Source organism: Astyanax mexicanus, chromosome 1 (assembly GCF_023375975.1).
Source record: "Astyanax mexicanus isolate ESR-SI-001 chromosome 1, AstMex3_surface, whole genome shotgun sequence".
Taxonomy (NCBI): Eukaryota; Metazoa; Chordata; class Actinopteri; order Characiformes; family Acestrorhamphidae; genus Astyanax; species Astyanax mexicanus.
Genome location: NC_064408.1, coordinates 59,863,490 through 59,889,254, shown reverse-complemented (window position 1 = coordinate 59,889,254; position 25,765 = coordinate 59,863,490). Strand labels below are relative to the sequence as shown.

Genomic DNA, 25,765 nt, shown 5'->3' with positions numbered 1-25,765 from the left:
CTCTCTCTGATTTCCATGCTTGGATTCAGGATTAAATGTCCCATTTTAGCTTGGGCGGAGTTTAATTGCTGCATTGCAGGATAAATACAAGAATGCACATAGGTAAAAAAAACATGTCTTTTAGTGAGATCACAAACAAAGTGACTTCAAAAAGTGCTGTCTTGTTCTGATTGTTTGAGATTGTTTACATCAAAATATTTAATACAAAAATCAGCAAGGAACATTTGTTTTCATATATGGGTCCTTTAACAGCAAGTTATCCTAATCCACTTCAATTCTAACTTCAAAAATAGATAATACAGAAATACCAAGATCTTTTCAAGAACAACAGATTTTATTCATACAAAACAGGACAATAAAAACAGATGACATAAATCTTTATCATTCAGATAAGAAAAAGAAAAATACATAGAAACCATTCTGGATGTCTTTATCAATTACAAGGAGCCTTTACCCATATGACACACACAAATATAGCACTACTGTTACAAAGATGCAGTTAACACTAAAATATACTCTCAGCCGTGCTACAATTATTTGCTGTGTCCAGAACGGACTGCAGAGGAAGCAATTAATTCATTTGCATCATTAAAATTAGGTGCATACATTTGTAACATAGCAACAGTTATTTTAAGCACCCTGCGTTTGGTGCTTATGTTCAATTGCATAATTAATGAATCAATGAACAAGTCATTCACTATATGTCCAAAAAAGTTCCAGATGCCCCATGTATAAAATAAATTCAGCTACATTATGGTGCACCCACTCTTCCTGCAGGCCTTCAACTTACATCTTGTAAAATATTTTACATAAATAAAAAAGCAGAGGTATGCTGGAGTAGCCTAGAGGGGCGTAAAGCCCCTCCAGATTTGGGCTGTGGAGATGTGACGCTTGTATTCTCAGCCAGTACATTTGAGAAGAGTTAAAGTGCTGATTGTGAACCAGAAGTTACTGTCCAGCAACACTACCTGACCTTCTGAATGCAATTAAATCCTTATAGCAATGTTTCAACATTTAGTGTAAACACTTCAGAGAACAGTAGAAGCTCTTACTGCAGCAAAAGAAAAAAAAACTCCTGAGCTGTGACTGAAACTGTGTCCTGTTCACTATATAATACACTTCTTGCATGGAAAACCCATAGTATTCAGTGCTCTAGCGCAGCTTCTCTAAAAGAAAGACTGATGTTCAGATTGTTTGTGTAATGCACATCTGCTGTTGTACATAACATTTCTAAATTCACTTGTCAAATTCTGTTTCCTATAATAGTATTTTAATATAATGATCTGGATTTACACACGTAGGGAAGAGTGAAAAGGGCATGGTTTTAGACACAGCTCATCAGTGACAGTGTCTGCAAATATTTGGACATATATATGGGTATATCATAGAAATAAATCTAGCACTAAAAAGCACTATATGTTGGGTTAAAATATTATTATGGATATATTCTCAGTAAATAAATTAATAAGGAATGTAATTTCTATTTGCATAATGTGTGCTGTAAATTGTAAATGAACTGCCATCAGTGCATAGAATTATTGCTCACTATCAGATAGTGGTTCATTTACTGTGAATTCTACAAAGATAATGTAGACAATCAGACCAAACCTACTGTATATCTCAACACAGTTTCTATACAGTGGTTTCACTGATGTTAAGGTCACTTTGGCTTGTGCATAAATGCAGCTGACCTAAAGGAAAAAGAGAGATATCCTTTTTACAGCTTTTTCAAAACATAAAGGCAGTAGGCAATACTCTAAAAGTGTGTTTCCAGTTGCCAGTTTATTAGCTAAACGCACCTTGTAGCAGTCAAACCATAGCCTACTGATTTACTCTGCAGGTTTGCAGTTACTAAATTCAGACCATCTGCTGCTGCTGCACACAATGCTTTACACCTCTACTCTGTCCATAAATGGAAAGGAACCACTCTACAACCACTGCAGGCCAGACATTATTTGGTTGATGGATCATTCTCAGCATAACAGTGATCTCATCAAGGTAGTGTCATGTTAGTGTGTGTTGTCTTAATATGATTGTATCAGATGCCTCTGCATTGTATTGTAAAATGAGGCTACGATGTGCTGGGAGTAAACCAGTGTGTGATACAGACCATACTGCGTCGCACAGGTCCAAAGTAAAAGTCAATGTTTTGAGAGAAATCTGTGCAAACGTTTGAATACGCCCCGCTTACAACACAGTAGAGTGCAGTCCCGCCCATGCTGATCACCACAGTTACCAGGCACAGGAGGAGAAAGATCAAACAAGAGGCTCCGCCCACTTCATCTGTAAATGACAACATGCGGACATTCACACAAAATGTAAACATTTCTGATAATGCTCAGAGACACTGTGTAACTCGCGGTGTATATCACTGTCAAATGTAAAGCGTAACAAAATTGCAAGCAATTTCATACCGTTATCATCATCTGTTTCCCTGAAGCGGACTTTGCGTTTGTCAGAGCTTCTGGATGGGGAGCAATTAGCAGAATCGTCTTCCTCTAGACCCGCTCTTCTTTTTAAGATGGAAACCAGGCCATTGGGAGGAAACATCTGTGATAGCAAGGAAAAATGCATTAGAACATGTGCAGATTTTTAGGGGGTTAAAGAGTTACACCCCTAATAAGTCCACCCCAGGCAAATGTAGATGTATGATGTAAGATGTATCATTGGAGCATATTATTTTCACCCTTTAAACCTGAAAATCTCACTCTATTCTACTGTAGCATTGCTATAAGAGGCAAATGGGCCACTGTAAGTATTAGTTTATAAGATTTGTATCTTACTCAAGCATTATATAAATGTACTGTAAACCCTCTTTAAAAAGAGGGTTATTACAAGTTCTTTAGCAGTGACAATAGGTTACAACCATGATAGTTTAAAGAATCTTTTGAATTTGAAAAAGGTTTCCGTTTGTTTACAGTTCAAATACAATTCACCCATATGCTCTATTATACGGAACCCTAAATTAAACACAACCAACCTAGTTATCTAACATTTTATTTTTTTTTACTTTAACTGTAATTCATGCACATTTTCATTTTGACATGTTTTTCCTTTCCCTTAAGCACACTTTTTATAAACATAATTTAGTCAAACATATATTATAATAATGTATATTATAATAATGATTTTAGCCCTCATGATTTGTACAGGTCTAATGAATTGAAATGACTTAAAATGATCAACTACTAATCAGTTTACACTTAAAACACTGACTTCACTTCACAGTGGGAACGTGCCACTGTGCAGAGTTTATGTTTTAATGAAAAAAGTCACCACATGGTGTCAGTACATGCAGTCATTCAGCTGAAAGAAATAACATTTACATTAATTACCTAGACACACTGCTTATGCATAATGAGTAATACTTTCACTTGTTTGCATGACACACAGTGAACATCAAATATTTAGAAATGTGGCATAGTCACATGTAAATAAAAACAAATAAACCTACAGCAGAGAGAATGAAAGATGAGAGCATATGTAAACTGGAGTATATATATATATATATATTTTAAATTGTACATATATATAAATATATATATATATATATATATATATATATATATATATATATATATATATATATATATATATATATGTACAATTTAAAATGTTTATTTTATATAAATGTAAATTAAGTGTACTGGCACTGTAATTTTCCTGTTTCAGATACACAGTACATGTTTTCAACAGCAACAGAAAGCACAGTGCTTGTTTGCTCCTTTTCTACTGAGGGTTGAGTAGTCATTGTGTTATGCAAGAGGCCCACGCCCAGCAGATCTGGGAGTCATACTCTAGCTCAACAAGTTTTCTACAAATTCCTGCAGCTGAGTCTTATAACTTCTGCTGGTGATATCACAACAATGTTGGGACACATTCCTCTCGCTATTTCTACCAATGGGACTTTATAATTAAAAGCAGATGCCTTAAGGCCAGGTTGTCAATGTCTAGGATGTGGTGCTGTTCCCTCCCTTAGACTTGGCCACTGAGAGATATTAAAACAATATGAGCCCCAGAGCTGAGACACACATGGATCTAATGTGGACACAGAATATACTGAATATACTGAGAGCAGTACTTGAAGTGGGCTAGAATTAAATAGTAAAAAACTCTTAAAATATTATATCAACTGTATTCTCCTGAGCTTTCTGCTTCAATCACAAGACATATTCAAAATTGCTGTATCACGGAGAAATGAGGAACAGAGAAGTATCAAACCACCCCATCTCTTTAAACTGCTACTGATGCAATATTATGTTACAGCTCAAGACACTTAGACAAGAACATTACCTACCAGTACAGTTACATCAGCTAACAAGCACCTGAACTGGCTAGCATCACACAGAGTGACGAAAGTAAAGGGACTGATGCCAATTAATGCTCTTTTGAGCCCCTGGGCCATGGTTCCACTGCACATTTTATTCAAGGATGCATTTGTTTATATTTGCTGGAAAATTCCTGGTAAACCGGAGATGAGTTTCTTAGCATGAATAGCCAACAGCTTCTTTATTATGAAACACATACAAAAATACACTCTTTTTCTTTCACAAAAATGAAAACTTTAAAAACAAAGACTGCTGTGTTTTTTATGCACACTCTCACACACGTGTATACTGATTTTCAAATCAATAGTATTTGTCTAGCACTTTTTACAACAGCTGTCGTCATGGGCGTGGTAGTGGGGGGAAAAGTGGACCTGACTACCCAGGGCCCAAGTAGGGAGAGGGGCCCATAAAAATCCTGATTTATTCATTTATTTTTAGTGGTATTTTTATTATTGAATTGGGCCCTCTAATTAACTATTTATTAATTAATCTATCAAACATTATTGATAACATCTACTGAGAGAATTAACTTTAGTTACAGTCAGGGCCGCCGCTCTGCATACGCAGACAACGCAGCCAGCGTTAGGCCTCAACCATTTTGCAGTTGCAGGGAGCCAAATTGACTGAGAATGAAATGTGTTGAAATTATGACATTATTAAATTTAAAACCCAATGTGAATTATTTATGATACGCTCATATTTTTTGTCTTTAAACATTGCATGGGGCACCTACTCTACTACTTAAAAGTGGCACGTTATTATTTTTGTGCATAATATAATGCCCCCACCCCTATTGCCTGAAATGGCACGGCTCGGTTTGCTCTGTTGGTTGTTGCCAGATGTGACATTTTCCAGTCAAATAAATAATCAAAAAATGCATGGAGGCGCTAAATCTTGCGCATGTTTAACCATTTTTAAAGTGTATGTGGCCATTCTATACAAAAACTTGTCCAGTGCAATATTTGTGTAAGTTAAAAACTTAAAATAAAATAAACAAATAGGATGAAAAATCGTAACTTATCTGGCAACCTTAGTCCTAACTAAAGTAGCAACGCTACTTGAGTTTGGCAGGAGACAAGTTCACAGCGCGAAGTTGCTACTAAATGGTAATTCAACTATGAAGCGACGGTTTGAGTCTGGAGCTGAGAAGAAGAAAAAGAAGCAGAAAGATGAGGCCCATGCATCCCTTTCTGGTGAGTAACTTCGATGATAAAGGTTTAAATAGTTTTGATTACTTCATGTTCAGTGGTGTTGCCTGAGCTAGTTACGTTGGCTTTGCTGATTTGGTAGCTTTAAACGCTTAACTAGAAACTAATCTGGGTATTGCAAGGCACGTGGCACGTTTGCAAATAGTAGTAGTGTAGTTTGAAGATTTTTAGTGACTTTAATAAAAAATTAATAAACAGAGTAGCCTACCTATTGACTAATGCCGTCAGTGCACTATCCAAATGGTCTGTATGACAGCAGGATCAGACAGCTCTATAGATTTTGACAGGCTGATATAAATACACCACGAATATAAACGATAATTTCATAACCTTTAAGGCTGGCTTGTGTAAAGGACGTGTCCACTGCTTAAAATAGACATGCATCGTTTCATTTATTATTTATACATTATAAATAGTACTCTTGTGCTGTTCTTCACTGTTATTGGCCTTACTTATAACGTTGTAAATATTCACAGTTACATGTGTAATTTTAATAAATAGTAAAATTTTGCGTAAACCTTTTGTGTTTGTGTGTGTGTGTGTGTTTTTTTTTTTTTTTTTTTTTTTTTGGGGGGGGGGGGGGGGGGGGCCTCCCTGACCAGTTATGCTTAGGGCCTCCAAAACCTTAGCAGCGGCCCTGGTTACAGTCCTCTCAACATATGGGACATTCTGGGAGCCCCCTCCTGGAGGCGCAAGATGGTTTGGTCCGCCCGACAGCGACCCGGCTACAGGTGTACCGTCAGTGAGCCCAGATTAAATGACCTGGGGGGGTTAGAGACTTCATGCTGCCCCTAAAACAGAAATCAGGTTATCAGAAGAAGAAAGAAAGAAGGCAGAGTGAGGGGAGGCAGCTGTTGACGGCTTTCTTTCCCAAAAGTGAACAGAGTTTGCTTGTTATGCTAAGTGTAATTAAAGTTAATGCAGTCCTCTCCACACAGCTGCTGCTGATGTCTGTAGGCTCACGTGAAGCCGTTAGCTTAGCAAATTACCAACCAGGCTGCTGCTGCTGTAAGAATAAAGGTAATTATGAGCCGCGTAATGTTAGATATAGACATTAACCGGTGTTAGAAACTCCCCCTTACGTTGGTATGTTGGTTCGAGAGAGAGAGAGAGAGATTTATTATAAGTTATAAGTTATTATTTTGGTTCAGTGCGTGTGCTATAGCCTATTGTCTACTAACACAGCAGAGCTGAAAGAGAAACAGTGCTGAGACTTAATAAATGATCCACCTAGCAATATTTCTGCTGCATATATCAACATGTAAATAGCCTACCAATATCTCTGTAGGTGCGAGTACACACTAGTAATATATTAAACAATAAAGCAATTGATTATTTTTGTCTGGTAAAAAGACTTAGCATTGCAGTGCAGTGCTTAAAAGCTATTATCAACGCTCAATAAATTCATGATGTTACCAAAGCCAATGAATAATCATGTTAAATAACTGTGATCTCAATATTAATCAAAAATAATTGTGATCATGATTTTTGCCATATATTTTTGCCAGAGATTGTAGCTTAAAACTTTATTAATGCTTTTTATTTTAGATAAATACCGCTTTTTTGCTCACGTTCTTCATGTACTTGATAGGGGCCCACTGACATTGCGAGTGTACAGGGCCCAGAATTTGCTGCTACGCCCCTGGCTGTCGTTACAAAAAAACTATTAAAAATCCAAGCCCACCCTTTTAAAATAAAACTGTATTAAGTATATTTTTTTCAAAAGTATACTTAACATGGAAAACTGCATACTTAAAATTAAAATATGTTCTAAAATACATTATTAATGTACTATTTTGGAACAACTTATGGCAACTTAAGTATATTTCAGTTGTAAATTAAGCTATATTTAAACACAACACAAAAGCATTAAGTTGCGCTTCTGAGTGCTTTTTTCTGTGAACATAAGTATATTTAAGTTTTTTAACATAATTTTTAATACACTTGATGCACATAATTGTACACCTTAATGCAACTAGCAAAAAATACACTAAGGTGCACTTTAAGCAGCATTTAATGCCACTATATATATATATATATATATATATATATATATATATATATATATATATATATATATATATATATATATATTCATGCAAAAATTGCAGCTTTAATTTAGGCCACAATGTCAAAATGTGTTTATATATGTTAATAGAGATAACTAGATAAATATTTAGTTTAAATGTGTACATTGTGTAAACCAAGTGAACCCAATTCCAGTTCAGTGGACTTTATTATTCACCAGACCTGATTCTTCGTAACTCCCAAACTAATAGATAAGCTCCTCATGTACAGGTTGAGGTGTGTTAAATTATAGTAAATAAAATAGGCAGAGCACAGTATGATACATTCTAATTCTGATGATCTACCACCATGGGGTGCTAACTCCATGGTTTATTAATATCATAAAATAAATAATAATAAAAAATTAAATAATCTACTGGTACACTACATCAGAAAATTTCCCACCTCTTTAACTTGAATGAGCTTGTCTCGTTCTTTCCTGTACACAGGTTCCTCTCCAGCATCCTCCTGTAGCTCTTCTATCAAACCGTCATCATTCAGAAGCTCTTCTTCCTCCTCTTCCTCCTCCTCGTCTTCTTCCTCCTCCTGTTCTTCACTCTGTGGCTGTAGGCTATTCTCTGTCTGTTCCTCTGTCCTGACTGGGTTTCTGATAGATGTCTCTTGAACAGTTCCACTGTGCTCTGCCATTTGCTTTAGGCTCTGTTTCAGCGGTAGGTCAACCACGTCCTACAAAACCACAGCCATGCTTACCACAGATGCCAAACCCATGTTTTCCACCATTGTGAAAGTAATTCTGTTTTTTATTTGAAAACAAAACAGAACCTTTTTTCATCTCTCACCTTTTCCGCACTGCGAGTAGGTCTGAAAAAGACAAGAAGGAGGGTTTCATTTGTTTTATTTACAGAATTACTATAACTAGTTCATCACACAGTGTGAAACGCAGCAAAACTGTGCCAAATGATTTTCTCTTCTGCAGTAGATCACAGCCTGCGCATAAAACATTCTAGGTGTGGTAGCCCTAAAGTAAAATGACGGAGTACAAAAAGACAGGCTTGTGCACTGAAGGAAAAGCCTAAAATAATAAAATCAGGAATGTGTTATTAATTAGGTGTGGCTTCTTGTCTAGACATGAACATTTAGTGGGGAAAAAGCTAGGTTCAGCCTTAATTTCATGCTACACTTAAGTGAAGGCTGTTGATTAGCTGTGTGTATTGTGTGTGCTTTTTGTGCAGTTTTGTGTTGTTTTATAGCTCCTGGGATCCCAAAACGGAGTTTTTCTTATGAATTTCTTTCAAAAGTATAGTAAACACCAACTCTGGAGTGTAAATACTCATGCTTTTTGTTTTCTATTTCAATTTGCAGAAGACTTCACTTTAAAAAAAATACATATAAAAGTGTTCCTCAGGGGCTTAAAGTTATTGTTGTCTTTAGGTTTTAAATGAATTCTTTATATAAGATTCATCGATTTAAACTTTGCCTCAAGCTTTCCACTAATTCTACAGGTCAAAGTTCTGTCTGTGTTGTGTTACCTCTGGTGTGTTCTGCAGATGTGGCTCAGAGAGTCCATGCACTTTGACTCTGTGTCAGTGCACTTTGTTTTTAAAGGCGTGCTGCTTTTGGCATCAGCGTCACTCTTCCACTGCGATTCTGAAACAAACCATAACAAGAGTTTAAATACAACACTTACCCTTCTCGCTCCACCTCCAGCAATCTTTCTCACTCCAGATTAAAGCCTATATTTATCAAGAATGGACAGGGTTTAGCTGAAAGAATGGGCCTGGCTGACTTTACTGGGTAAATAGTATGAATCTAGTCAGACTTTTTCTAGTTTGTCTTTTTCTTTGTTTAATTATACTACCTTTCCAGTGACTGTTTTTGACACAAGAATTCTTCATTTAACGATTACACAGATTCACAGTGGTTTGACGTGAAATGATTTATTGTTAAGAAACTTGCCAACTCAACTTTACAGAGGAGGCATCGTAATTGTTGCAGACAATAATCACTGTTTTTTTTTCTAAACCTTAAAAAAGACTTCTTTACAGACTATTATGCCTTACTATATCCTACATGTACCTCTCCTGCTGTGCAAAGTATAAATAGTTATTTCATGTGATAAAGTTCTGCTTTCAGGCATTAAACATATCCCTAGATCTTATCACCAAATGATTAAAAAAAAATTGTCTCTTGGCATGTCCTGGTGATTGTCATCATAAAGTTGAAGATGATGCAATACCAGCCAACTAGTGTTTGAAGTTTCAGTGTCTGGTATGTTTGTACTTTAACTTTATAACACATACTTTCTTTTCAGAATTCTGATTTCAGATTCCCTTTTAGTTTTACAGGGAGATTTCCACTTCTATCCAAGTACATTTCAAACACATTCAATTATGTTGAGGTCTGGACTGTGGGATGGTCAGTCTAGTGTTCTGAGAACAGCATCAGCTTCAGCCTTCTGATTTGTAGATGTTCTTTCTTTTCTCAAGAAGACATTTAAGATCAGCTCCACATTTTTACAGTGCTGAGCCCTCTTCTCAGATTGAAAGAACACAAACACTATAGCTTTAATTTGGACAGTCATTAATTTACTCTTGTTTGACTTTCTGCTAGTTAAGAGTTATTGAACTCTAAATAGCTCTATGCTGTGATTTCCTAAATGAAGTTGGTGTCTGACTTTGGCACAGTATTGTAGATGTATTTTTAAATGGTGTAAATGTTTTCTCTTGCAGCACACCATAGCAAATTCCTAACAACTTTGTGGTTGATGTTGCAACTTGAACTTGAACTCTATTTTCCACAGACATTTACTAACTGCTTCAGTCACTAGCTCATTTTTTTTATAACTGGCAGCATCATGGAAAAAAGTTTAATTGTTAAACAAGGATCAAGAATCAAGAGGACAATACGAAACTGTGAAAATTAAAAATGCTGATGCAGAACCTTTGGTTCAATAATAAAAATTAATCTTTAAATTGGTAAATGAACTGTACATGAAGGTTATTTATGCCTTTAAAAAGGTACTTCATATTCTGTGGCATCACTCAAATAATCAACATATTCAGTTACTGTTTTAATTAGCAGACCTATTTAATGTAATTTGCATAGAAAACACAACCGGTACCGGCTCATGCTCAACAATCAGATATATTGACAAATTATAACATTTAAATCATGTTTTCTACATTTATGTTTACACTAGATTAGAATTTGATTATTATTTGCATTATATTCTTAACAATTCTTGATATTCAGCTTTTTTGTGTTTTACTGTTCTGTTTACCATGTAATGGTCTGTTTATCATTCAAATACATATTTAAATTGTATTTGAAACTTAGTGAATATTTGAATATTTGCCATATTTGAACAAAATGTAAAGAAATCTCTGATCACCGAAACCCCTGATTCCTAACAGTGATTCCTTTTAAACATCTAAACAGTAGTGTACACATGCAGTGTAAATACTATTCATTTAAACATTTGAAAGATATGATGAAAGATAAATCAGACATGATAATCACGGTAAAATTTACATTATGTAACTATTTTAAAAATATTTAGCAGACACTTTTAAAATGTCAGATACATTAAACTATGATTCTATATCTTAAGGACTTTTATTTGTGGCTCTATTTACTAGCAAATAGTTAACAGGAAACATTGTATTGTGTTTATTGTTACTTAGTTTGAGCTACTCTCAGCTTACCCCACTCTTTCTGCAGGGAGGCCAGATTGGAGAGCAATCTTTCATGATAGAGTCGCTCCAAACTCAGAAACTGCACCGCCCATGGGTCTGCCATAGTCAGTGGGTTAAAGAGAACAGTACTGGAGTCATCTGAGGACCACAGCCTCTACCACATTTACAACACTGCATATCGTAAAATTCAAATATATTTACTGTATAAAGAATTTCAGGGGGGAATCCCCCAAGCAAGGCCATACATCACAGTCAATACAATCATTTTATCATAAAAAATACATTAAGCTTAGACTAAACACTCTTACTTCACTGAGACACTCGAAATATCAACATGGAAAACCACGCCCTCAAGAGCTTTCCTCCAGCCACATTAGACCGTGTCACCATGACTACAGCACAAACAGGGTGGTGAATTCTCACAGTCAGTGGCAGGAGAGGAAGCCGAAAGGGAAACGGCATAGATGAGTAGCCTATTTATTACTGTCAACAGATCTGAATCTGATCACGGATAATAGATTAGACTGACGGATTGGGACACAGTCGGGCTTCCCTATTGGGCCCCATCTTCATAAAACTACCTTAATCTCACACAGGTTGCACTGAGGCGGCATGTGCACTGGAGTTTTAATGCAACCCACCACCCAGTCTATTTATCTACTCCTAGAGTATGCATTCAAAATACTGGCAGCGGTTTAGAGATTAAATGTCTGTGTGTTGAGTGATTTTGAAAGCACAGTAAATGTACACTGTTATACAAGCTGTATACTGACTACTTTACATAGTATCAAAGTATCTTTAGTGTTTCCCATGAAAAGATAAAATAAAATACTTACAAAAATGTGAGGGGTGTACTCACTTTTGTGAGATACTGTAAAAAGAAGAAAATAAAAAATATAAATAATATATATATCCAAATTGCTTTCTATTCAATAAGTTCCAATATTGTCCCATTTGAAACAAAATAGGCATCCCCTAACTTTTGAGGCAGTGCAACCCTCTTATCAGCCATGTTTCTAAATGTGTCATCCAAATCCAGGCAAAAGGATACAGTCCTCTTCCAGGAAGTACGCTTCTGCTATCTGCAACAAAAGGAAGCTATTAGAGGAGAAAACACTAAGTTCTCTGCACCCACTTTAACCCAATTTCCTTCAGAGGAAATGTTTGGCAACCGGGTCCTTAGAGTCCCAGCTGATCTTAAATCAAGGCCACGTCTCCTTGTAGACCGAAGCATGTCTGTTTTGTAAATTAGAGATACAGTTCTAGGTCATGTGGTTTAGTCCTAATTTAATTTCAGCTCTTATATCAGGAACATGGGTTCTGATTAGGGCTGTAATGGAGTAATGCACCTGTAATTGTGATGACTGATCAAGTAATCAGGGTTTTAAAGGACAAGCAATAAAGTGAACCTAACAGAACTAAAAAAAACCTAACTGTGCTGAGAAATAAATAGGACAATTTGAATCAAAATTTAAATTCCATCAAAGTCATTCAGAGTGGTTAAATTTGAAATGTTTCACTGCAGAGAAACTCACTGACTTTACAGTGACAGGTTTAAACCAGAAGCCACCATGTCGAAAACGTTCATATTGTACTACTATCCTAATTTTATTTATCCTTCAAAACCACCAGTCAGCATTTATGTTTCCTGAGTTTATATGCAATGTTAATAGTAATAGTAAAATAATAGCCTTTATATATCAATTTAGTTTTCTTTGCTGCAAGACTTTAATTCCTTTAAAATCTGCATTATAACCAAAGCAAATGTATAATACTAATCATTGTGAATTTAGTGAGAGATCAGGTAATCAAGTAACAGGCCTAGCTCTGATTTTAGTACATTCTTACCATCCTAACCTATGCCAGCAGAGCAGTAAAGTCTGACCTTAACCCTAGGATGTTATGGCCACGTGTGAGCTTGATTTAATTCCCTAATACATATGTATGCTTTCATACTGTGTTTGCTCTTTTTCATACCTCGTATTAAAGAGTTAAAGTGTGGATATTATAATAGCTGAACTGGCACACTCATAAATCCATGCTAAGCCCTGGTCATATGCATTTACTGCAGAGCAAATCTCACTTTGCTAACTGAGAGCACCATAAACATACATATTGCCTGTTTGGGAGCGTGCCAGCTTTAAGCATGTGTGCAGTTTAATCTGCTGAGACGCTGCCAGCAGGTCCAGAGTTCCATTCATCACTGCAGCTTTTGAAGAGTATTTTTTTACAGTTTGCATTTTTTTTCTATATAGTTGATGAATAACAAGCAGTAGGATCTAATAATAAACTACCAACATTTTAAATCCATTTACTCACAAACTACCATTCTAAATAAGTTACCAAATGAACAATGTAATTGTGATTATGATAATAATTATGATAAAAATTAGAAACAGTTCTGATCTCACAATCTGATTGGTTGAAAAGTGTTCTACCTGTGCTGATATTTGTAATAAACAGCACAACATTCTCACACTAAATCTGTATCAGATGTTTTTGTATCATCACCTCCAGCAGCAGCAGCATTAGCTTAGCACAGGCTAGCACCCAGCCAAGACACGCTACTTTTTTTAATCTAACATTCGTGATGTTAGTCAATATAAACAATATTAAGTTTTGTAGTTACAGTTCTCATACAGTTCACTTGTTGTGGAACTACTTTTTGGCGGAAGGCACAGTCCCTATTAAAGCATATCTTTTATGAATTTCTTTAACTGTTGTATAAAAGCAATAGAACACTCAAGGTCAATCACTCGCTTTCATCTCGTGTCTACGACCAATTCACAGCCGTGATGTTATTCCCGATAACACACTCCCTCTCGTGTTCTATGGCTAAAATAAAAAAATTAAGGCAATCTGTTCTACTCAGAAATTATAACACTCCAACTCCATTCCCAACATATTAAAAACAAGCTATTAAATACTCTCTCATGCAAAGCACAGTCATTTTCATCCAGTTTTTGATTGCATTAAGAACAATAGGGTAAGGGTATATTATTCTGACCATAAACTTAACACTATAATCCCTGCTATAGACATTTCTATCTACATAACTACTTAACCCTTATGCATTTAATGCATTTAATATATAACAATCAACATTCTATATATTTAATCTGAATCAGACCCACCTGATGTAAGGAGTGGGGCAATAGCATGTAATCACTGTGTTCACCCAGAGAGTGCAGGGCTGCCAGTAAAGAGGGACTGGGTCCAGGAGCCCTACAGATATTACCTTAAAGAAATAACAAAAATGTAACACTGGTATCATTGATAACTGGCATAAACATTATACATGGGAGTGTTGTAAAGCTTCTGCAGCCATGAATGATGAATGTTTGGTATGTATTTGTATGCATGAGCTATTGGCCTGTAGGAAGAAAAGTGAACTTAGCACAACCTTTCAGAAGGTTAGTTATGTAAGAAACACACTAATACATGCCCTTAACTTGGGCTGGAAATGACTGGGTTGCAGACAATACACAGACATGTTTACCCAGCGTACTGCCATCTAAGGAGAGCTTTGTGAATTCACCTGCAGAATTTTCTTCTCGGTCTTCTTTCACTGCTCCCCAATCCATAGCTTCAGTCTCCTTCTGCTTGTTCTGGCTCTTCTCAGAAACAGACAGGTTGATCGTGGCCTCTTTGGATCCAGACCAGACAGTGGTACTGTCCTCTTTTGCCCTTGTGGCCTCCTGTGTTTTGAGGTCTCCCATAATTTCAAAGCACTCCTGTGGGTGACCATGAAGAGCCTCAGCCTTGATCTGAAGTTCAAATCTGCAAGAGATTAAAGTATCATAAAATATTTATTTTCTGTCACAGATAAAATCGTTCCAAAGGCACAGGGTGTCACCATGTTTTCCTTCTAATTTAGCAGCTAGTCCTATCGCTGGGTGGTGGTGGGGGGTAACTTAGATTAGTAAAGCTAAGCTACGTAAACAAAAACATAATTCTAAAAAAACGTTCTTTTAAAGTCAACGGTTTATTTGGGTGAGTAAAGTGCTTCCATTTATTTACAGTAAGCTTAGATTACCAAATTTCTCCAGCACTAAGGCTGGAGCATAAGCATTAGCCGCTAAGCGCTAGCCTCGACAGCGCTACACTGAAGAACCTTGAGTGTTCTGGTAAGCCACTGCGATATTAGCCAGCACTTCGTCACACGTAGCTTGTTTTAAGATGGTAAATGCTCAGTTCGATATACTCACCTCTAAACGTTGAAAGAGCTAGCTAGCACTTGGTTAGTGTGGTTAGTGGCAAATACTAATGCTGCTTCAGCAGTGCTAACCGGGGTTAGCAGCAGGTAACAGTTCAATAATAATACCTACCTCTGATCAGCGAAAGAGCTAGCACTTAACTGTAGACACTACAGGTGCTGTAGACACTAAACCTAAACTCCCTTATAATGCTGTACTTCATCAGAGTGGCTTTACTGCTCCTTACAACCTGACCTGAATTCATATATAAAATGCACTGGATTATTAGGCGCACTGACGATTTTTGGAAAATTAAAGATTTTACGTGCGGCCAAAAATATGGAAATGGGTGCCCATAGTCCTGTATTGGCATTGTGCAGATTAAACTGCTAAATCTACGTACACTTCTCTTCACATATACAATGTAGACAATCCATTTCACTTTTGAAACCATTGGTGGAGTGCAATAGGCAAAATGACAAAAACATATTACTGTACAAATACTTACAGACCTGGCTGTACTGTATGTGGTTTGTGGACATGATATGACATACTGTTTTTCATATATTGCTACGCTTTTTTTTTGAGCAACACTACATCATTCGTTCTATTTTTTTAACAGTATAGCTCTGTCCCAATTAGCACCCTAAGCCCTGTGGACCTCCTGCAAGACTGCATGTAGGTGATGTCATCAACATGTGGATGTAGAAGCATGAAACCTTGAGGGCTTTGGGTTTAAAAGTGTGCATGTGGGACAGACTCATGCAACATGCAAGTGGAGAATGTGATTTAGTCAAAATTGTTTTTAAAATTAGCTAATTTGCTGATATACTGCATTTTAAGCCAGGATACAAACATAATGCAGCTCAATTACCAGTAAAAAAATAAACAATATACTTTTCCTCTGGTTTCCCTGGTTATGGTCAATATTAGGGCTGCACCAAATGTTTGACAACCGAAGGTATTTGGCCAAAAATAGCAGAGTGTGTAAAAGACAATCACATTCATTTTAAGTGTTTCCTCTAATGGATTTTTTTTACCAGTAGTCTGGCTGCATTTATTTGTGTACATTTTAGCGCTGCAGTAACTAATCAAATAACTAGTATAAAACTGATTATTAAAATTGTTGATAGCTAATTTATTAATCAATTAGTCAGGACTAAGTTATTATACACATAAGTACCTAATGTGGGGCAGTAAGCCACCTAAAGCTGTAGCAGGAAAGCAGGAAATTACATGCACTGTTCTGTTATTATTTATTAATAATACAATTAACGTAATGTAAACACTATTTTTTAAACAATGTTAGGTTGTGTGTTTCTTACACAATTACAACATTAGTACAAAGTCAGCTTTTTGTCCTTTTTTTCCAAATAAGAGTCATTTAATCGAAATAATTATCTACAGGTACATTTATTATTAGATAGCACCGCTAAGGTACTTTTATGACTGGGATAGCACTGCTATCATGATTTTCATGATTAGAATAGCACTTCTAATGTAAATGTACTGTGCTTTATTGGTTTCTCTGCTGCGGTTTAAAAATGTTAATTCATTTAACTATGAAAAAGTGGCAAAACTAATAAAAACCTGCAAAATAGTTAAATATTTGGTCTTAATCCTTCGGCCACATGTTTAATCTTGATCGGTTTTGGCCCAAAATAAATTATTTAGGTGCATTTCTAGTTTTGTCTTTTATGCTTTGTCTTTTAAAACTGTAGAATAATTTTAGATCATCAACCGCCTTGTTTGATGGTAACTGACAAATGTTACAAGTGGGCAACTTGAGTATGGAGGTTTTTCCAGCATAAACACTGAGCATAGTCTGGTCATTTTCTTACTCTAGCTCAACTACTGAAGCTAGAATTGAACAAATAATTAGATAAAGCATGCAAAAGCAAGGAGACCACCAAACTGTGCTACATCCCAGCCCCCAGAACAGCAACTGATTACTCCAACCAATATCTTTGAACACCTGAAGATACTATTTTACGGCTATGACACTTTTATGAAGTAGGCTTCTGAGCACTGTGTGTTTTATAAATACATGATTTACAAAATATAATGTATAATACTTTTATTTACACAAGCCCTGTCAAAATAGCTACATTATCACCTTATAAATCAATATGTTTACTGTAATATTTTTGCTATTTTTCTCAATACTGACCGTTATGGTTTACTGAGCAAGAAAAGTCAATCAGCCCATATGTCCACTTCTAGGGATGTAATAGTACGTGTATTTTTTATGAACCGTCACGGTATGGGGGTCATGGTTCAGTTCATGTAAATGCACGCAGAATACACGGTAACATGGTTATAATGACGATTCATTGTTATTATGAAGTTAATAAAGGTGAGGCTATTCAGAATGCCCAGCCTCTTTATTTTTTTACCAACTGTACCGAACCGCAGGGTTTAAACCGGGGTGTGAACCGAACTGTGAATTTTCTGTTCTGTTACACCCCTATCCATTAATATTTGAAGTCGAATTGCTTATCATTCCATTATACATACGTTCATTATATCAGTGGCATGAACTGGTCTTATTAAGACAAATTTGACTGTTTATCACAATTATTTTTAGGACAATTTATCATCAGATAGAAACAGTTATTGTGACAAGCCTATTCACACATCATTCTCCTAGCTGCACCTTTGTGTTCATAGGTCTAGGTTCAATTTTGAACATCACATCAGTTTTGTGCTTTGTGCCTCACCTTGAAATCTCCTTAGGGATCTGTATTGTTTCCCAACCCTGTCCTCAGAGACCCACACACTAACCAAGCTCTACTCTTTCCCAGTTCACAACACACCTCAACCAGGCTCACACCTCTACAGTACTAATACCTGGGACAGGTGGGCTGGTGGGACTTGGGAGCAAAAATGGGCTGGGAGACAAAGCCTGAGGGCAAAGCCGTGCTGTCAAACTCGACTAGCCTGGCGGAAAACACTTACAGGCACCTTCATAAACAAGCAGCCGTAATGGGGGCTCTCTGAATTATTTATGGAGAAGCTTTTGCCTCTTGCACTTTGTCCAAGTGCAGAGTGGCAAGGAGAGCATGCGTGTGAGTGAGTGCTCAGTATAAAGTAACATGTCACTGTCAGGAGCTAGCCAAGGTGAACATGAGAAATGAACGCAGAAAGAGGGAGAAAGGAAAGACTAGAGGCGTGCTTCTCATGCCGTGTGCAGTGATGTCCTGTTTAATATCCAACAATAAGTGGCAAGCACACAGAATACCTTGTATATAAGCTTTTATTACTTGTGCTACATTAGCCTTGTAGCTGCAGTACAAATGTGAAGAAACAAACTAATGTGATGAAAAACCCACGGGTGTCTTGGACCATCGGTTCTGTTTGTAGATAAACTGTAAATGATTGATGTCATATTAAAAACTGGTCATTTGCTTGTTTTGCTTTTTTTTCCTCCATATGCCAATATAAGCTGACTTTAACATTGTATAAACATTTCATATCTAATGTTTTGGGAGTATTGGGCCTTAGTCTTTTCATTTACCATTTTTTGTGTCAGGATTTAAGGAAATTACTAATACATTAAGATAGTTTGATGTGTATACACATATAATGCTTGTATACAATGCTTATAACATTGTTACTATCTATACAGTACACTCACCAGGCAACATTTTAGTAACACCTTTACACTAGGTAATTGTGTGGCTGCAGAGCAAGATGTGCAGTGTTTTTTTTTTCTAGAATACTGGAGTTGTGAAGAAAACCTATCCAATGAGCTGCATTCCTGCAGACAGATACATGTTATTGATGAGAGAGGTCAACAGGGGGTTGTCCAGAACAGAAAGAGCTGACAGAAAGGCTACAGTAACTCAGACATGAGGCAGAGCTCCCCAAACAAATCTGCAGGAACTGACATTATCATGTCATTAACCAATGCTTGTGAAATCCATGCATATAGGGTTCTATATGAGCGTATAATGTTTTGCACTTTCACTCTTTCACTATGATTCAATTTCGAACCAAAGCCAGTCAATTGGAACTGCAGGTGCTCATACTTAAGCACATAATCCAAAACACAAATGGCTCCAGGCAGCAGTAATCATCAGCTCAAGCACTTACACATTGGTATTTGATATAATCCAAAGGCTTTACATGCTGGATGAAGTGAGTCGTGAATTGGGAAGGCAGCTACGAGCCTCATAATTAGTTTGGTAAAGATGACTGTTACCTCTCTCAGAAGTAAAAGTCAACATTCTACAAAGGTTGGTTATGTTCAGATAGTCTAATTATGTATAGAACGATTAAGGGCAATTGGTGGCTTGTACCATGTCTGGATGTTTTGAGATTTAATTAAAGCTCTAGAGATACCTTGAGGGTTTGTAACAGCTGCTGAACTAAAGTAGAGAAGAGCGAGAGAAGGTTTCAATGTTCAAGAAAAGGCACAACTTTGTGTGACAACGTTATGTGACAATCATCTGAAACGCTGACATTTAATTGTTTTATAGCACATGAGAGACCCCTGTCCAGAAACAGCTGGGGAAAACCAGCATGTCCTCATAAAAGGTGCTGCAAAGGTTTTTTAGTAAAGATAAAGTAAATAAACATGTCATATGCAGTAAAGTTTAAATGGTTAAAGGATATGTTCCATTATAGAAATGTTATTGTATATGGATTTCAAACAAATGTTTGATCAGATAACTACATCCCTGGTGAGTGAATATATGCAATGTAATGTCAGCTGTTTATTATGTATGTTTTTTTATGTAAACTCAAAACAGTAAATAAGGTTTAACTTGCCCCTGAGGCTTTGGCCTATTTTGCTCCACAGTCACTACACTCTGGATAATCCACTCACGTGTTTTACACACACTTCATCAGCACTTTTGACATAAGATTTAAAATGAAGGAAAATTACCTTCATGTGAGACTGATTACACTTTGTGCTCCAACAATTTGATGTTTTTCATATCATCCATATGCTTCTTTTCTCTTCAGTGAGATTACATATAAGGCTTACATAACTAAAAAATTATGTATGGTTGCCCAGATATGGGTGGTGATTCAACATACCCACTGACTCATCTTACCCTACTTTCCCTTTCATTTGTAGTTAGATGGTTACATACATTAATGGACATAAATGTTACTACAGTATCATGTTTGTACAGATTTTTTTACTCATTTTAACTCATCAAGGCCCATTAAAGTCATTTGGTGAACATGTTAAAATGTATCTGTTTTTAAAAGGTCGAAAATATATGTATCTGACCATCCCAACCACGTTTCTCTCTTCTGAAACTACACCTGCCAATATTTTGTATTTTGTAAAATAGTATGGTACAATTAATTATCTTGGATCTGCAGTTATTTAGAAAAGGCATCAATAACAATCATCCTTCTCAGATTTGTACTGAACTTTTCAGACTTTCCCAATGCACTTTGTGTTGGTCAATGCAATGAGTGATGTCAATTCAAACCCTTTTTAGCACAAAGAAGCAGCCTGTTATAGTCAATCACGATCACGAACAGGAAGTTAAGAAGTTAAAAGACACTTTGGAACTTTCAGCACCACTGAATAATAGATCCAGGTAGCTGTAGATGTATCTATATGTTTGACCCTGTGCAGATTTTAGCAAACACCGCCAACTAGAACACTCTATTTGGGATAGGCTTTACATAAGTAGATAAAGAGGACCAAGCTCTTTTATGTTAATATGTTTCCTACCATAAACTGTTTGCTGCAAACCTAAGTTCTTCCATAGTGTTTCTATTGGATCAGGGCTTGTTTTTTTTTTTCAAAAACATACATTTTATTCTTATTATTATTCTTACAACTTGTGTGCTTAGGGTCGTTGTCTTGCTGCATGTTGTCTTGAGATTCAGCTCAATGACAGATGTCCTGACATTTTCCTTTAGAATTTTGCTTTTATGGTTCCATCAATGACAGCAAGCTATCCTGGCCCAGTTGCAGCAAAACAGGCCTAGAACATGATGCTACCACCACTAGGCTTCACAGATATTTTTCTTCCTCATAATATAATTCAATGTTTCAATTTATAAACCATTAACAATATATGTTGGTTAATTTCTTTTTTTAGGACTTGTGTGAGGAATTTTAGGTAAAATGTTTGCAGAACATTCTAAAGGCATGCCTGTACATCAATATACCCAATAACAACCCCAGCCCATAATTTCTGAATACGTTTTATAGATTAGTGATAATAGATAGAATGCTCTGATTTTACAGACAGGAGGTGTTATTCTTGCACAGACCTCTATCCTCTTAGAGTGTCATCTGCAGCTAAACAGGCCCAAACCATGATACAACCACCACCATGCTTCACAGATATTTTGACAACAAACAGAGTCTCTCTGTTCAGCAGATCATCATTCAGATCGGTGAAGTGGTGGAGAACAGGGGCTGCTGAAGCTGAGAGGCAGGGCGTGCAGTGCTGTGCTAAGAGTCATTACAGTGCAGGAGCAGCAGCTCCTCGCGTGCGTTGTGTAAACCTGATAACTGCTCGAGCGGCACGAGCCTGCGTGTCTCAGTTTAGCTCCTTTATACACGGTAGACTATCAGCCTGTGTGCTCTAATACTAACAGCGCCGTAAATAAGCCTCTTCTCCACACATATACACACACACACGCACACACTCACACGCAGGCCGCGGCGGGGTCCAGGTTGATGTGTGTGTTATACTCACAGTTAAAGGACGCGGTGATGTGTCGGGAGCTCCGCGGCTGTGTGTGTGTGATGATGTGTGTACTCCGGGTGGTGTGTGTGTGTGTGTGTGTATTCTCCGCTGTTCAGCAGGACGCTGGTCTGGAATCAGCCGCACAGCTGTTGCAGATGTTTTTCAGCGCTCAGAGCCCCGCCCCTTCTGCTGCTGCAGCTCTGCGGGGGTTTTACTGCCCCCTTCTGGTTCACTGGCGCCACTGAGACTCAATACTGATATTCATGATTTGTTTTATACAGCCCACATTTCCAGGCAGTATAAGAGTCCTTCCTGGAATAAGAGACATTTAAAGCCCTATCCGGACGGGATTAGTTTCTCTCTTATGGGGGTCCTCTGTGATTTTGTTCCTGTCTGGAACGACCATGTATGTGTTTTTCTCAGACGTCCTCTGAGAAAATTACAGGCTGAATTATCTACTGTTTTTAAAGGTGAACTCCGTAGTCTTCTGGTAATTTTAGTCCCGTCTGGACACACATCTCTGAGTTTCATTACCTTGTGTTTAATAAAATAGCTATTTATCCACTGCCACGCATGGTAATTACACTTTGGGCACGCGTTTCCATGGAGATCTACATAAACACAACAGCAAGTGGAAATGGAGGAGCTACTGAACGTGATGTCACATAAACCAGAAAGCTAAAAACACTCACTGGTCCTCCTGTCTTTTTCAATTTCAGTCCGGATGCAAGACTAGAAATGTGAAATATTTTTCACAAACGTCCCCCTGAAAAACGAATCCAGTCCACATAGGGCTGAAGTGACTTTTAATCTTAAAAATATAAAAGTGCATGCATGATTTCTTTTTAATGTCAAAACATTTTAGACAATGTCCTTGTGCAATATACTGTAAAAGCCCTTCCAAGAAAAGAGATAAAATTAAATGTCTTTTAGGATAAAAAGTAATTCATAAATGGACTGTGTAAATATTTACTATAAATAGATATTTACAGTACCAGTCAAAAGTTTGGGCACACCTTCAATTAAGTGGTTTTTCATTATTTATTTTTTTCTGCATTGTAGATAATACTACAGTCATCCAAACTGTGCAGAAAAAAAACATATGGTATTATTTAGTAAGCAAATCAAAATACGTATAATTTATAATTTAAATTATAAAACGTATTCTGATTTGTTTACTAAATAATACATTTTTTTTCTGCACAGTTTGGATGACTGTAAGCAAGAGGTGCCTAAATAAAAGAATAAAAAGCTTTATGAGGTAGAGTCTCTTGGAATGGTTTTCATTTAACAGCTGTGCCTCATCAAGAGTTAATTCCTTGACTGTTTTGCCCTCTTAATGAGTTTGAGAGCATCAGTTGTGTTGTGAAGAGGTAGAATTGATATACAGTGAATAGCTCTATTAAATAATGTTCTACTCCATATTATGGCAAGAAATTCAAGAAATCTCAAGAACTTTCAAAGTATCCTCAAGTTTAGTCGAAATGACCATCAAAAATATTATGATGGAACTGTCTCTCATCAGGACTGCCCTAGGAAAGGAAGACCAAAGTTACCTTTTTGCATAGGATAAGTTCATCAGAGGCTGTTTTTTCTGCGAAATGAGGATCTACTAAGTATTGATGCACTTATTTTGTTGTAGTGCACAAATTTATGGCTACTTTTATTTAAACACTTTCTGTAAATCCTATAAACTTCATTGTGTTCATCTGCTATATGATATATTTAACTGAAATTGCTAATCCCAACAACCAGTGATTTTTAAAAGGAAAATCACGAAAATTATCAGGGGTGCTGAAATATTTTCCATGATGCTTGCCTTACAGAGCATTTGCAGGCCTAAATCCTTGAGCCTGGATGGCCATATTACTGCCTTTCCACCCTTTTGTTACGGCCATCACAGTCAACAGAAATCAAAATGTTTGAACACCTATAATGGATTGTGAACTGACATTTTAGACAGCACTCTCCATCAATAAATATTTATTATTGTTTTCCATGCCTTCAGTGCATTTTTAGAGATTTATTGAAGTGTTGAGATCGATTGTTAGGGGCCAGCACCTTACCAAAACACTTCATTTTGGAATGATCTCACACATCATTCTATGCATCTCTGTTTGGTTAAAATGTGCTGAGTCATAAGTATTGAGTGGCTTTCATTGTGCCACAGACTCCAATAAGTCCAGCCTGGCTCTAAGTGAGTCAGCCTCAGTTCATTGATCCTGCATGCATCGCCAGTATTTAATGCACACTATAATATAGAATATTACACAACAGTAGAAGAGTAGTAGATGAACTTTCCACACAAAACACACCAAATACCTGTTTAATAATTCAGTAGCCAGTAAGCAGCATTTAAATGTTGACTTAAAGTACCAATGTGTTGTATTTTTTATGTATTAACTTTTCCAAAAATCAGAATGTGTCGTATGAGATTAAGAAGGCATGGTCAGTTTAAGCACTGGCTTCTCCTCCTTTATGGAGCATCTCCATAAATCTGCTTGTGTTTTAACCTCTCATTCCACTCACTGCCGATTTCACAGTCTTATTTCCACACCATAGGTTGCCAGGTATAGAACAATACATCGGGCAAACACAGCATGCTGCAACCTCAGCATCCTTCCAAAAAGCTCTCTCACCAGAGAACTAGCAATAATAAATATTGGCAATGATAGATGGAGACATCTTAGAGTTCAGAAAGACTACAACATCAATGCCAGGCTAATACATTTTTCCCTAACCATTTAAGCACTGAGCTTTAGGTTTAAATATCTATCATAGCTAGATAAGTTATCACAGTCAATAGCAGAGAGGGGCAAAGCTCTTCAGAGTAATGCTAGTTAATGCCATTGTGCTACAACATGCTAACATGAACTACTGTCAGTCACAGTGGAGGAGTAGATGGGTCACAGCTGTTTAATACATTGGCAGCAACCATCATGAAGAATATACAACAGAAACCAAATTACTGGCTCTTATGTTAACGTATTTTAACGTATTCAGCCCCATCCTGGTAACCTGTGATGCATTAAACACAGCACTTGGAGCTATACTTCCACTGATGCAAAGTGACACAAAGAAGCTCATAACCTTCACTTCTGGGGCTTTTAGCCCAAGTAAACAATATGCCGTTGGGAAGTGTAGGGCATGTGCCTGTGTTTGGACTTTTAAACTGAGGAACAATCACCAGACACCATGACTATTATAATGTCCATCTCAGGACCACTGCGGTTACACCAGCATTTATCCCAGGCACTAGCAATGTTGTAGGAGACCTTCTTTCTTGCAGTCACTTTGCAGAGCATGTTAAAGTTCAGGCAATAAGAGCAAATGCCCCAACCCTCTGTCTCACAAAACCAAGTTTTCTCCCAGTTATACACTTTTATCTCAAACAGCTGGACAGTTCCATAGGAGCAGGTGGGATGCTCCTAAATCTGACAGGAACTGTCCTGCAAGAATGGATCTTGAGTGTTGTTTGGGCTTTACACAGTGGTTCTAAATGCCCTACATCCATGTCTTTAGAACAGGGTACACAAGGGACATTTAGGTATTGTAATGCACAAACAGTGTATGGTGGCTTTCTGATGTTTTCCTACAGCCTGGTCACTCACCACTGCTGGCTCTGTGACATATCAGGTT

General features: G+C 36.9%; 1 protein-coding gene across 1 annotated transcript; it reads right to left on the bottom strand.

Annotated features, from left to right (window-relative positions):
• Window positions 1-315: 315 nt before the first annotated feature.
• cnstb (consortin, connexin sorting protein b) lies at window positions 316-22,293 on the bottom strand. Its single transcript, XM_049481060.1, has 10 exons — window positions 22,136-22,293; window positions 14,798-15,039; window positions 14,394-14,497; window positions 12,311-12,341; window positions 11,269-11,355; window positions 9,094-9,211; window positions 8,404-8,425; window positions 8,009-8,290; window positions 2,415-2,550; window positions 316-2,283 (listed from the first exon to the last, which is right to left on the bottom strand). Exons 2-10 carry the CDS (start codon window positions 14,976-14,978, stop codon window positions 2,072-2,074), a joined length of 1,173 nt encoding a protein of 390 aa, XP_049337017.1. The 5' UTR covers window positions 14,979-15,039; window positions 22,136-22,293; the 3' UTR covers window positions 316-2,071.
• Window positions 22,294-25,765: the final 3,472 nt, after the last annotated feature.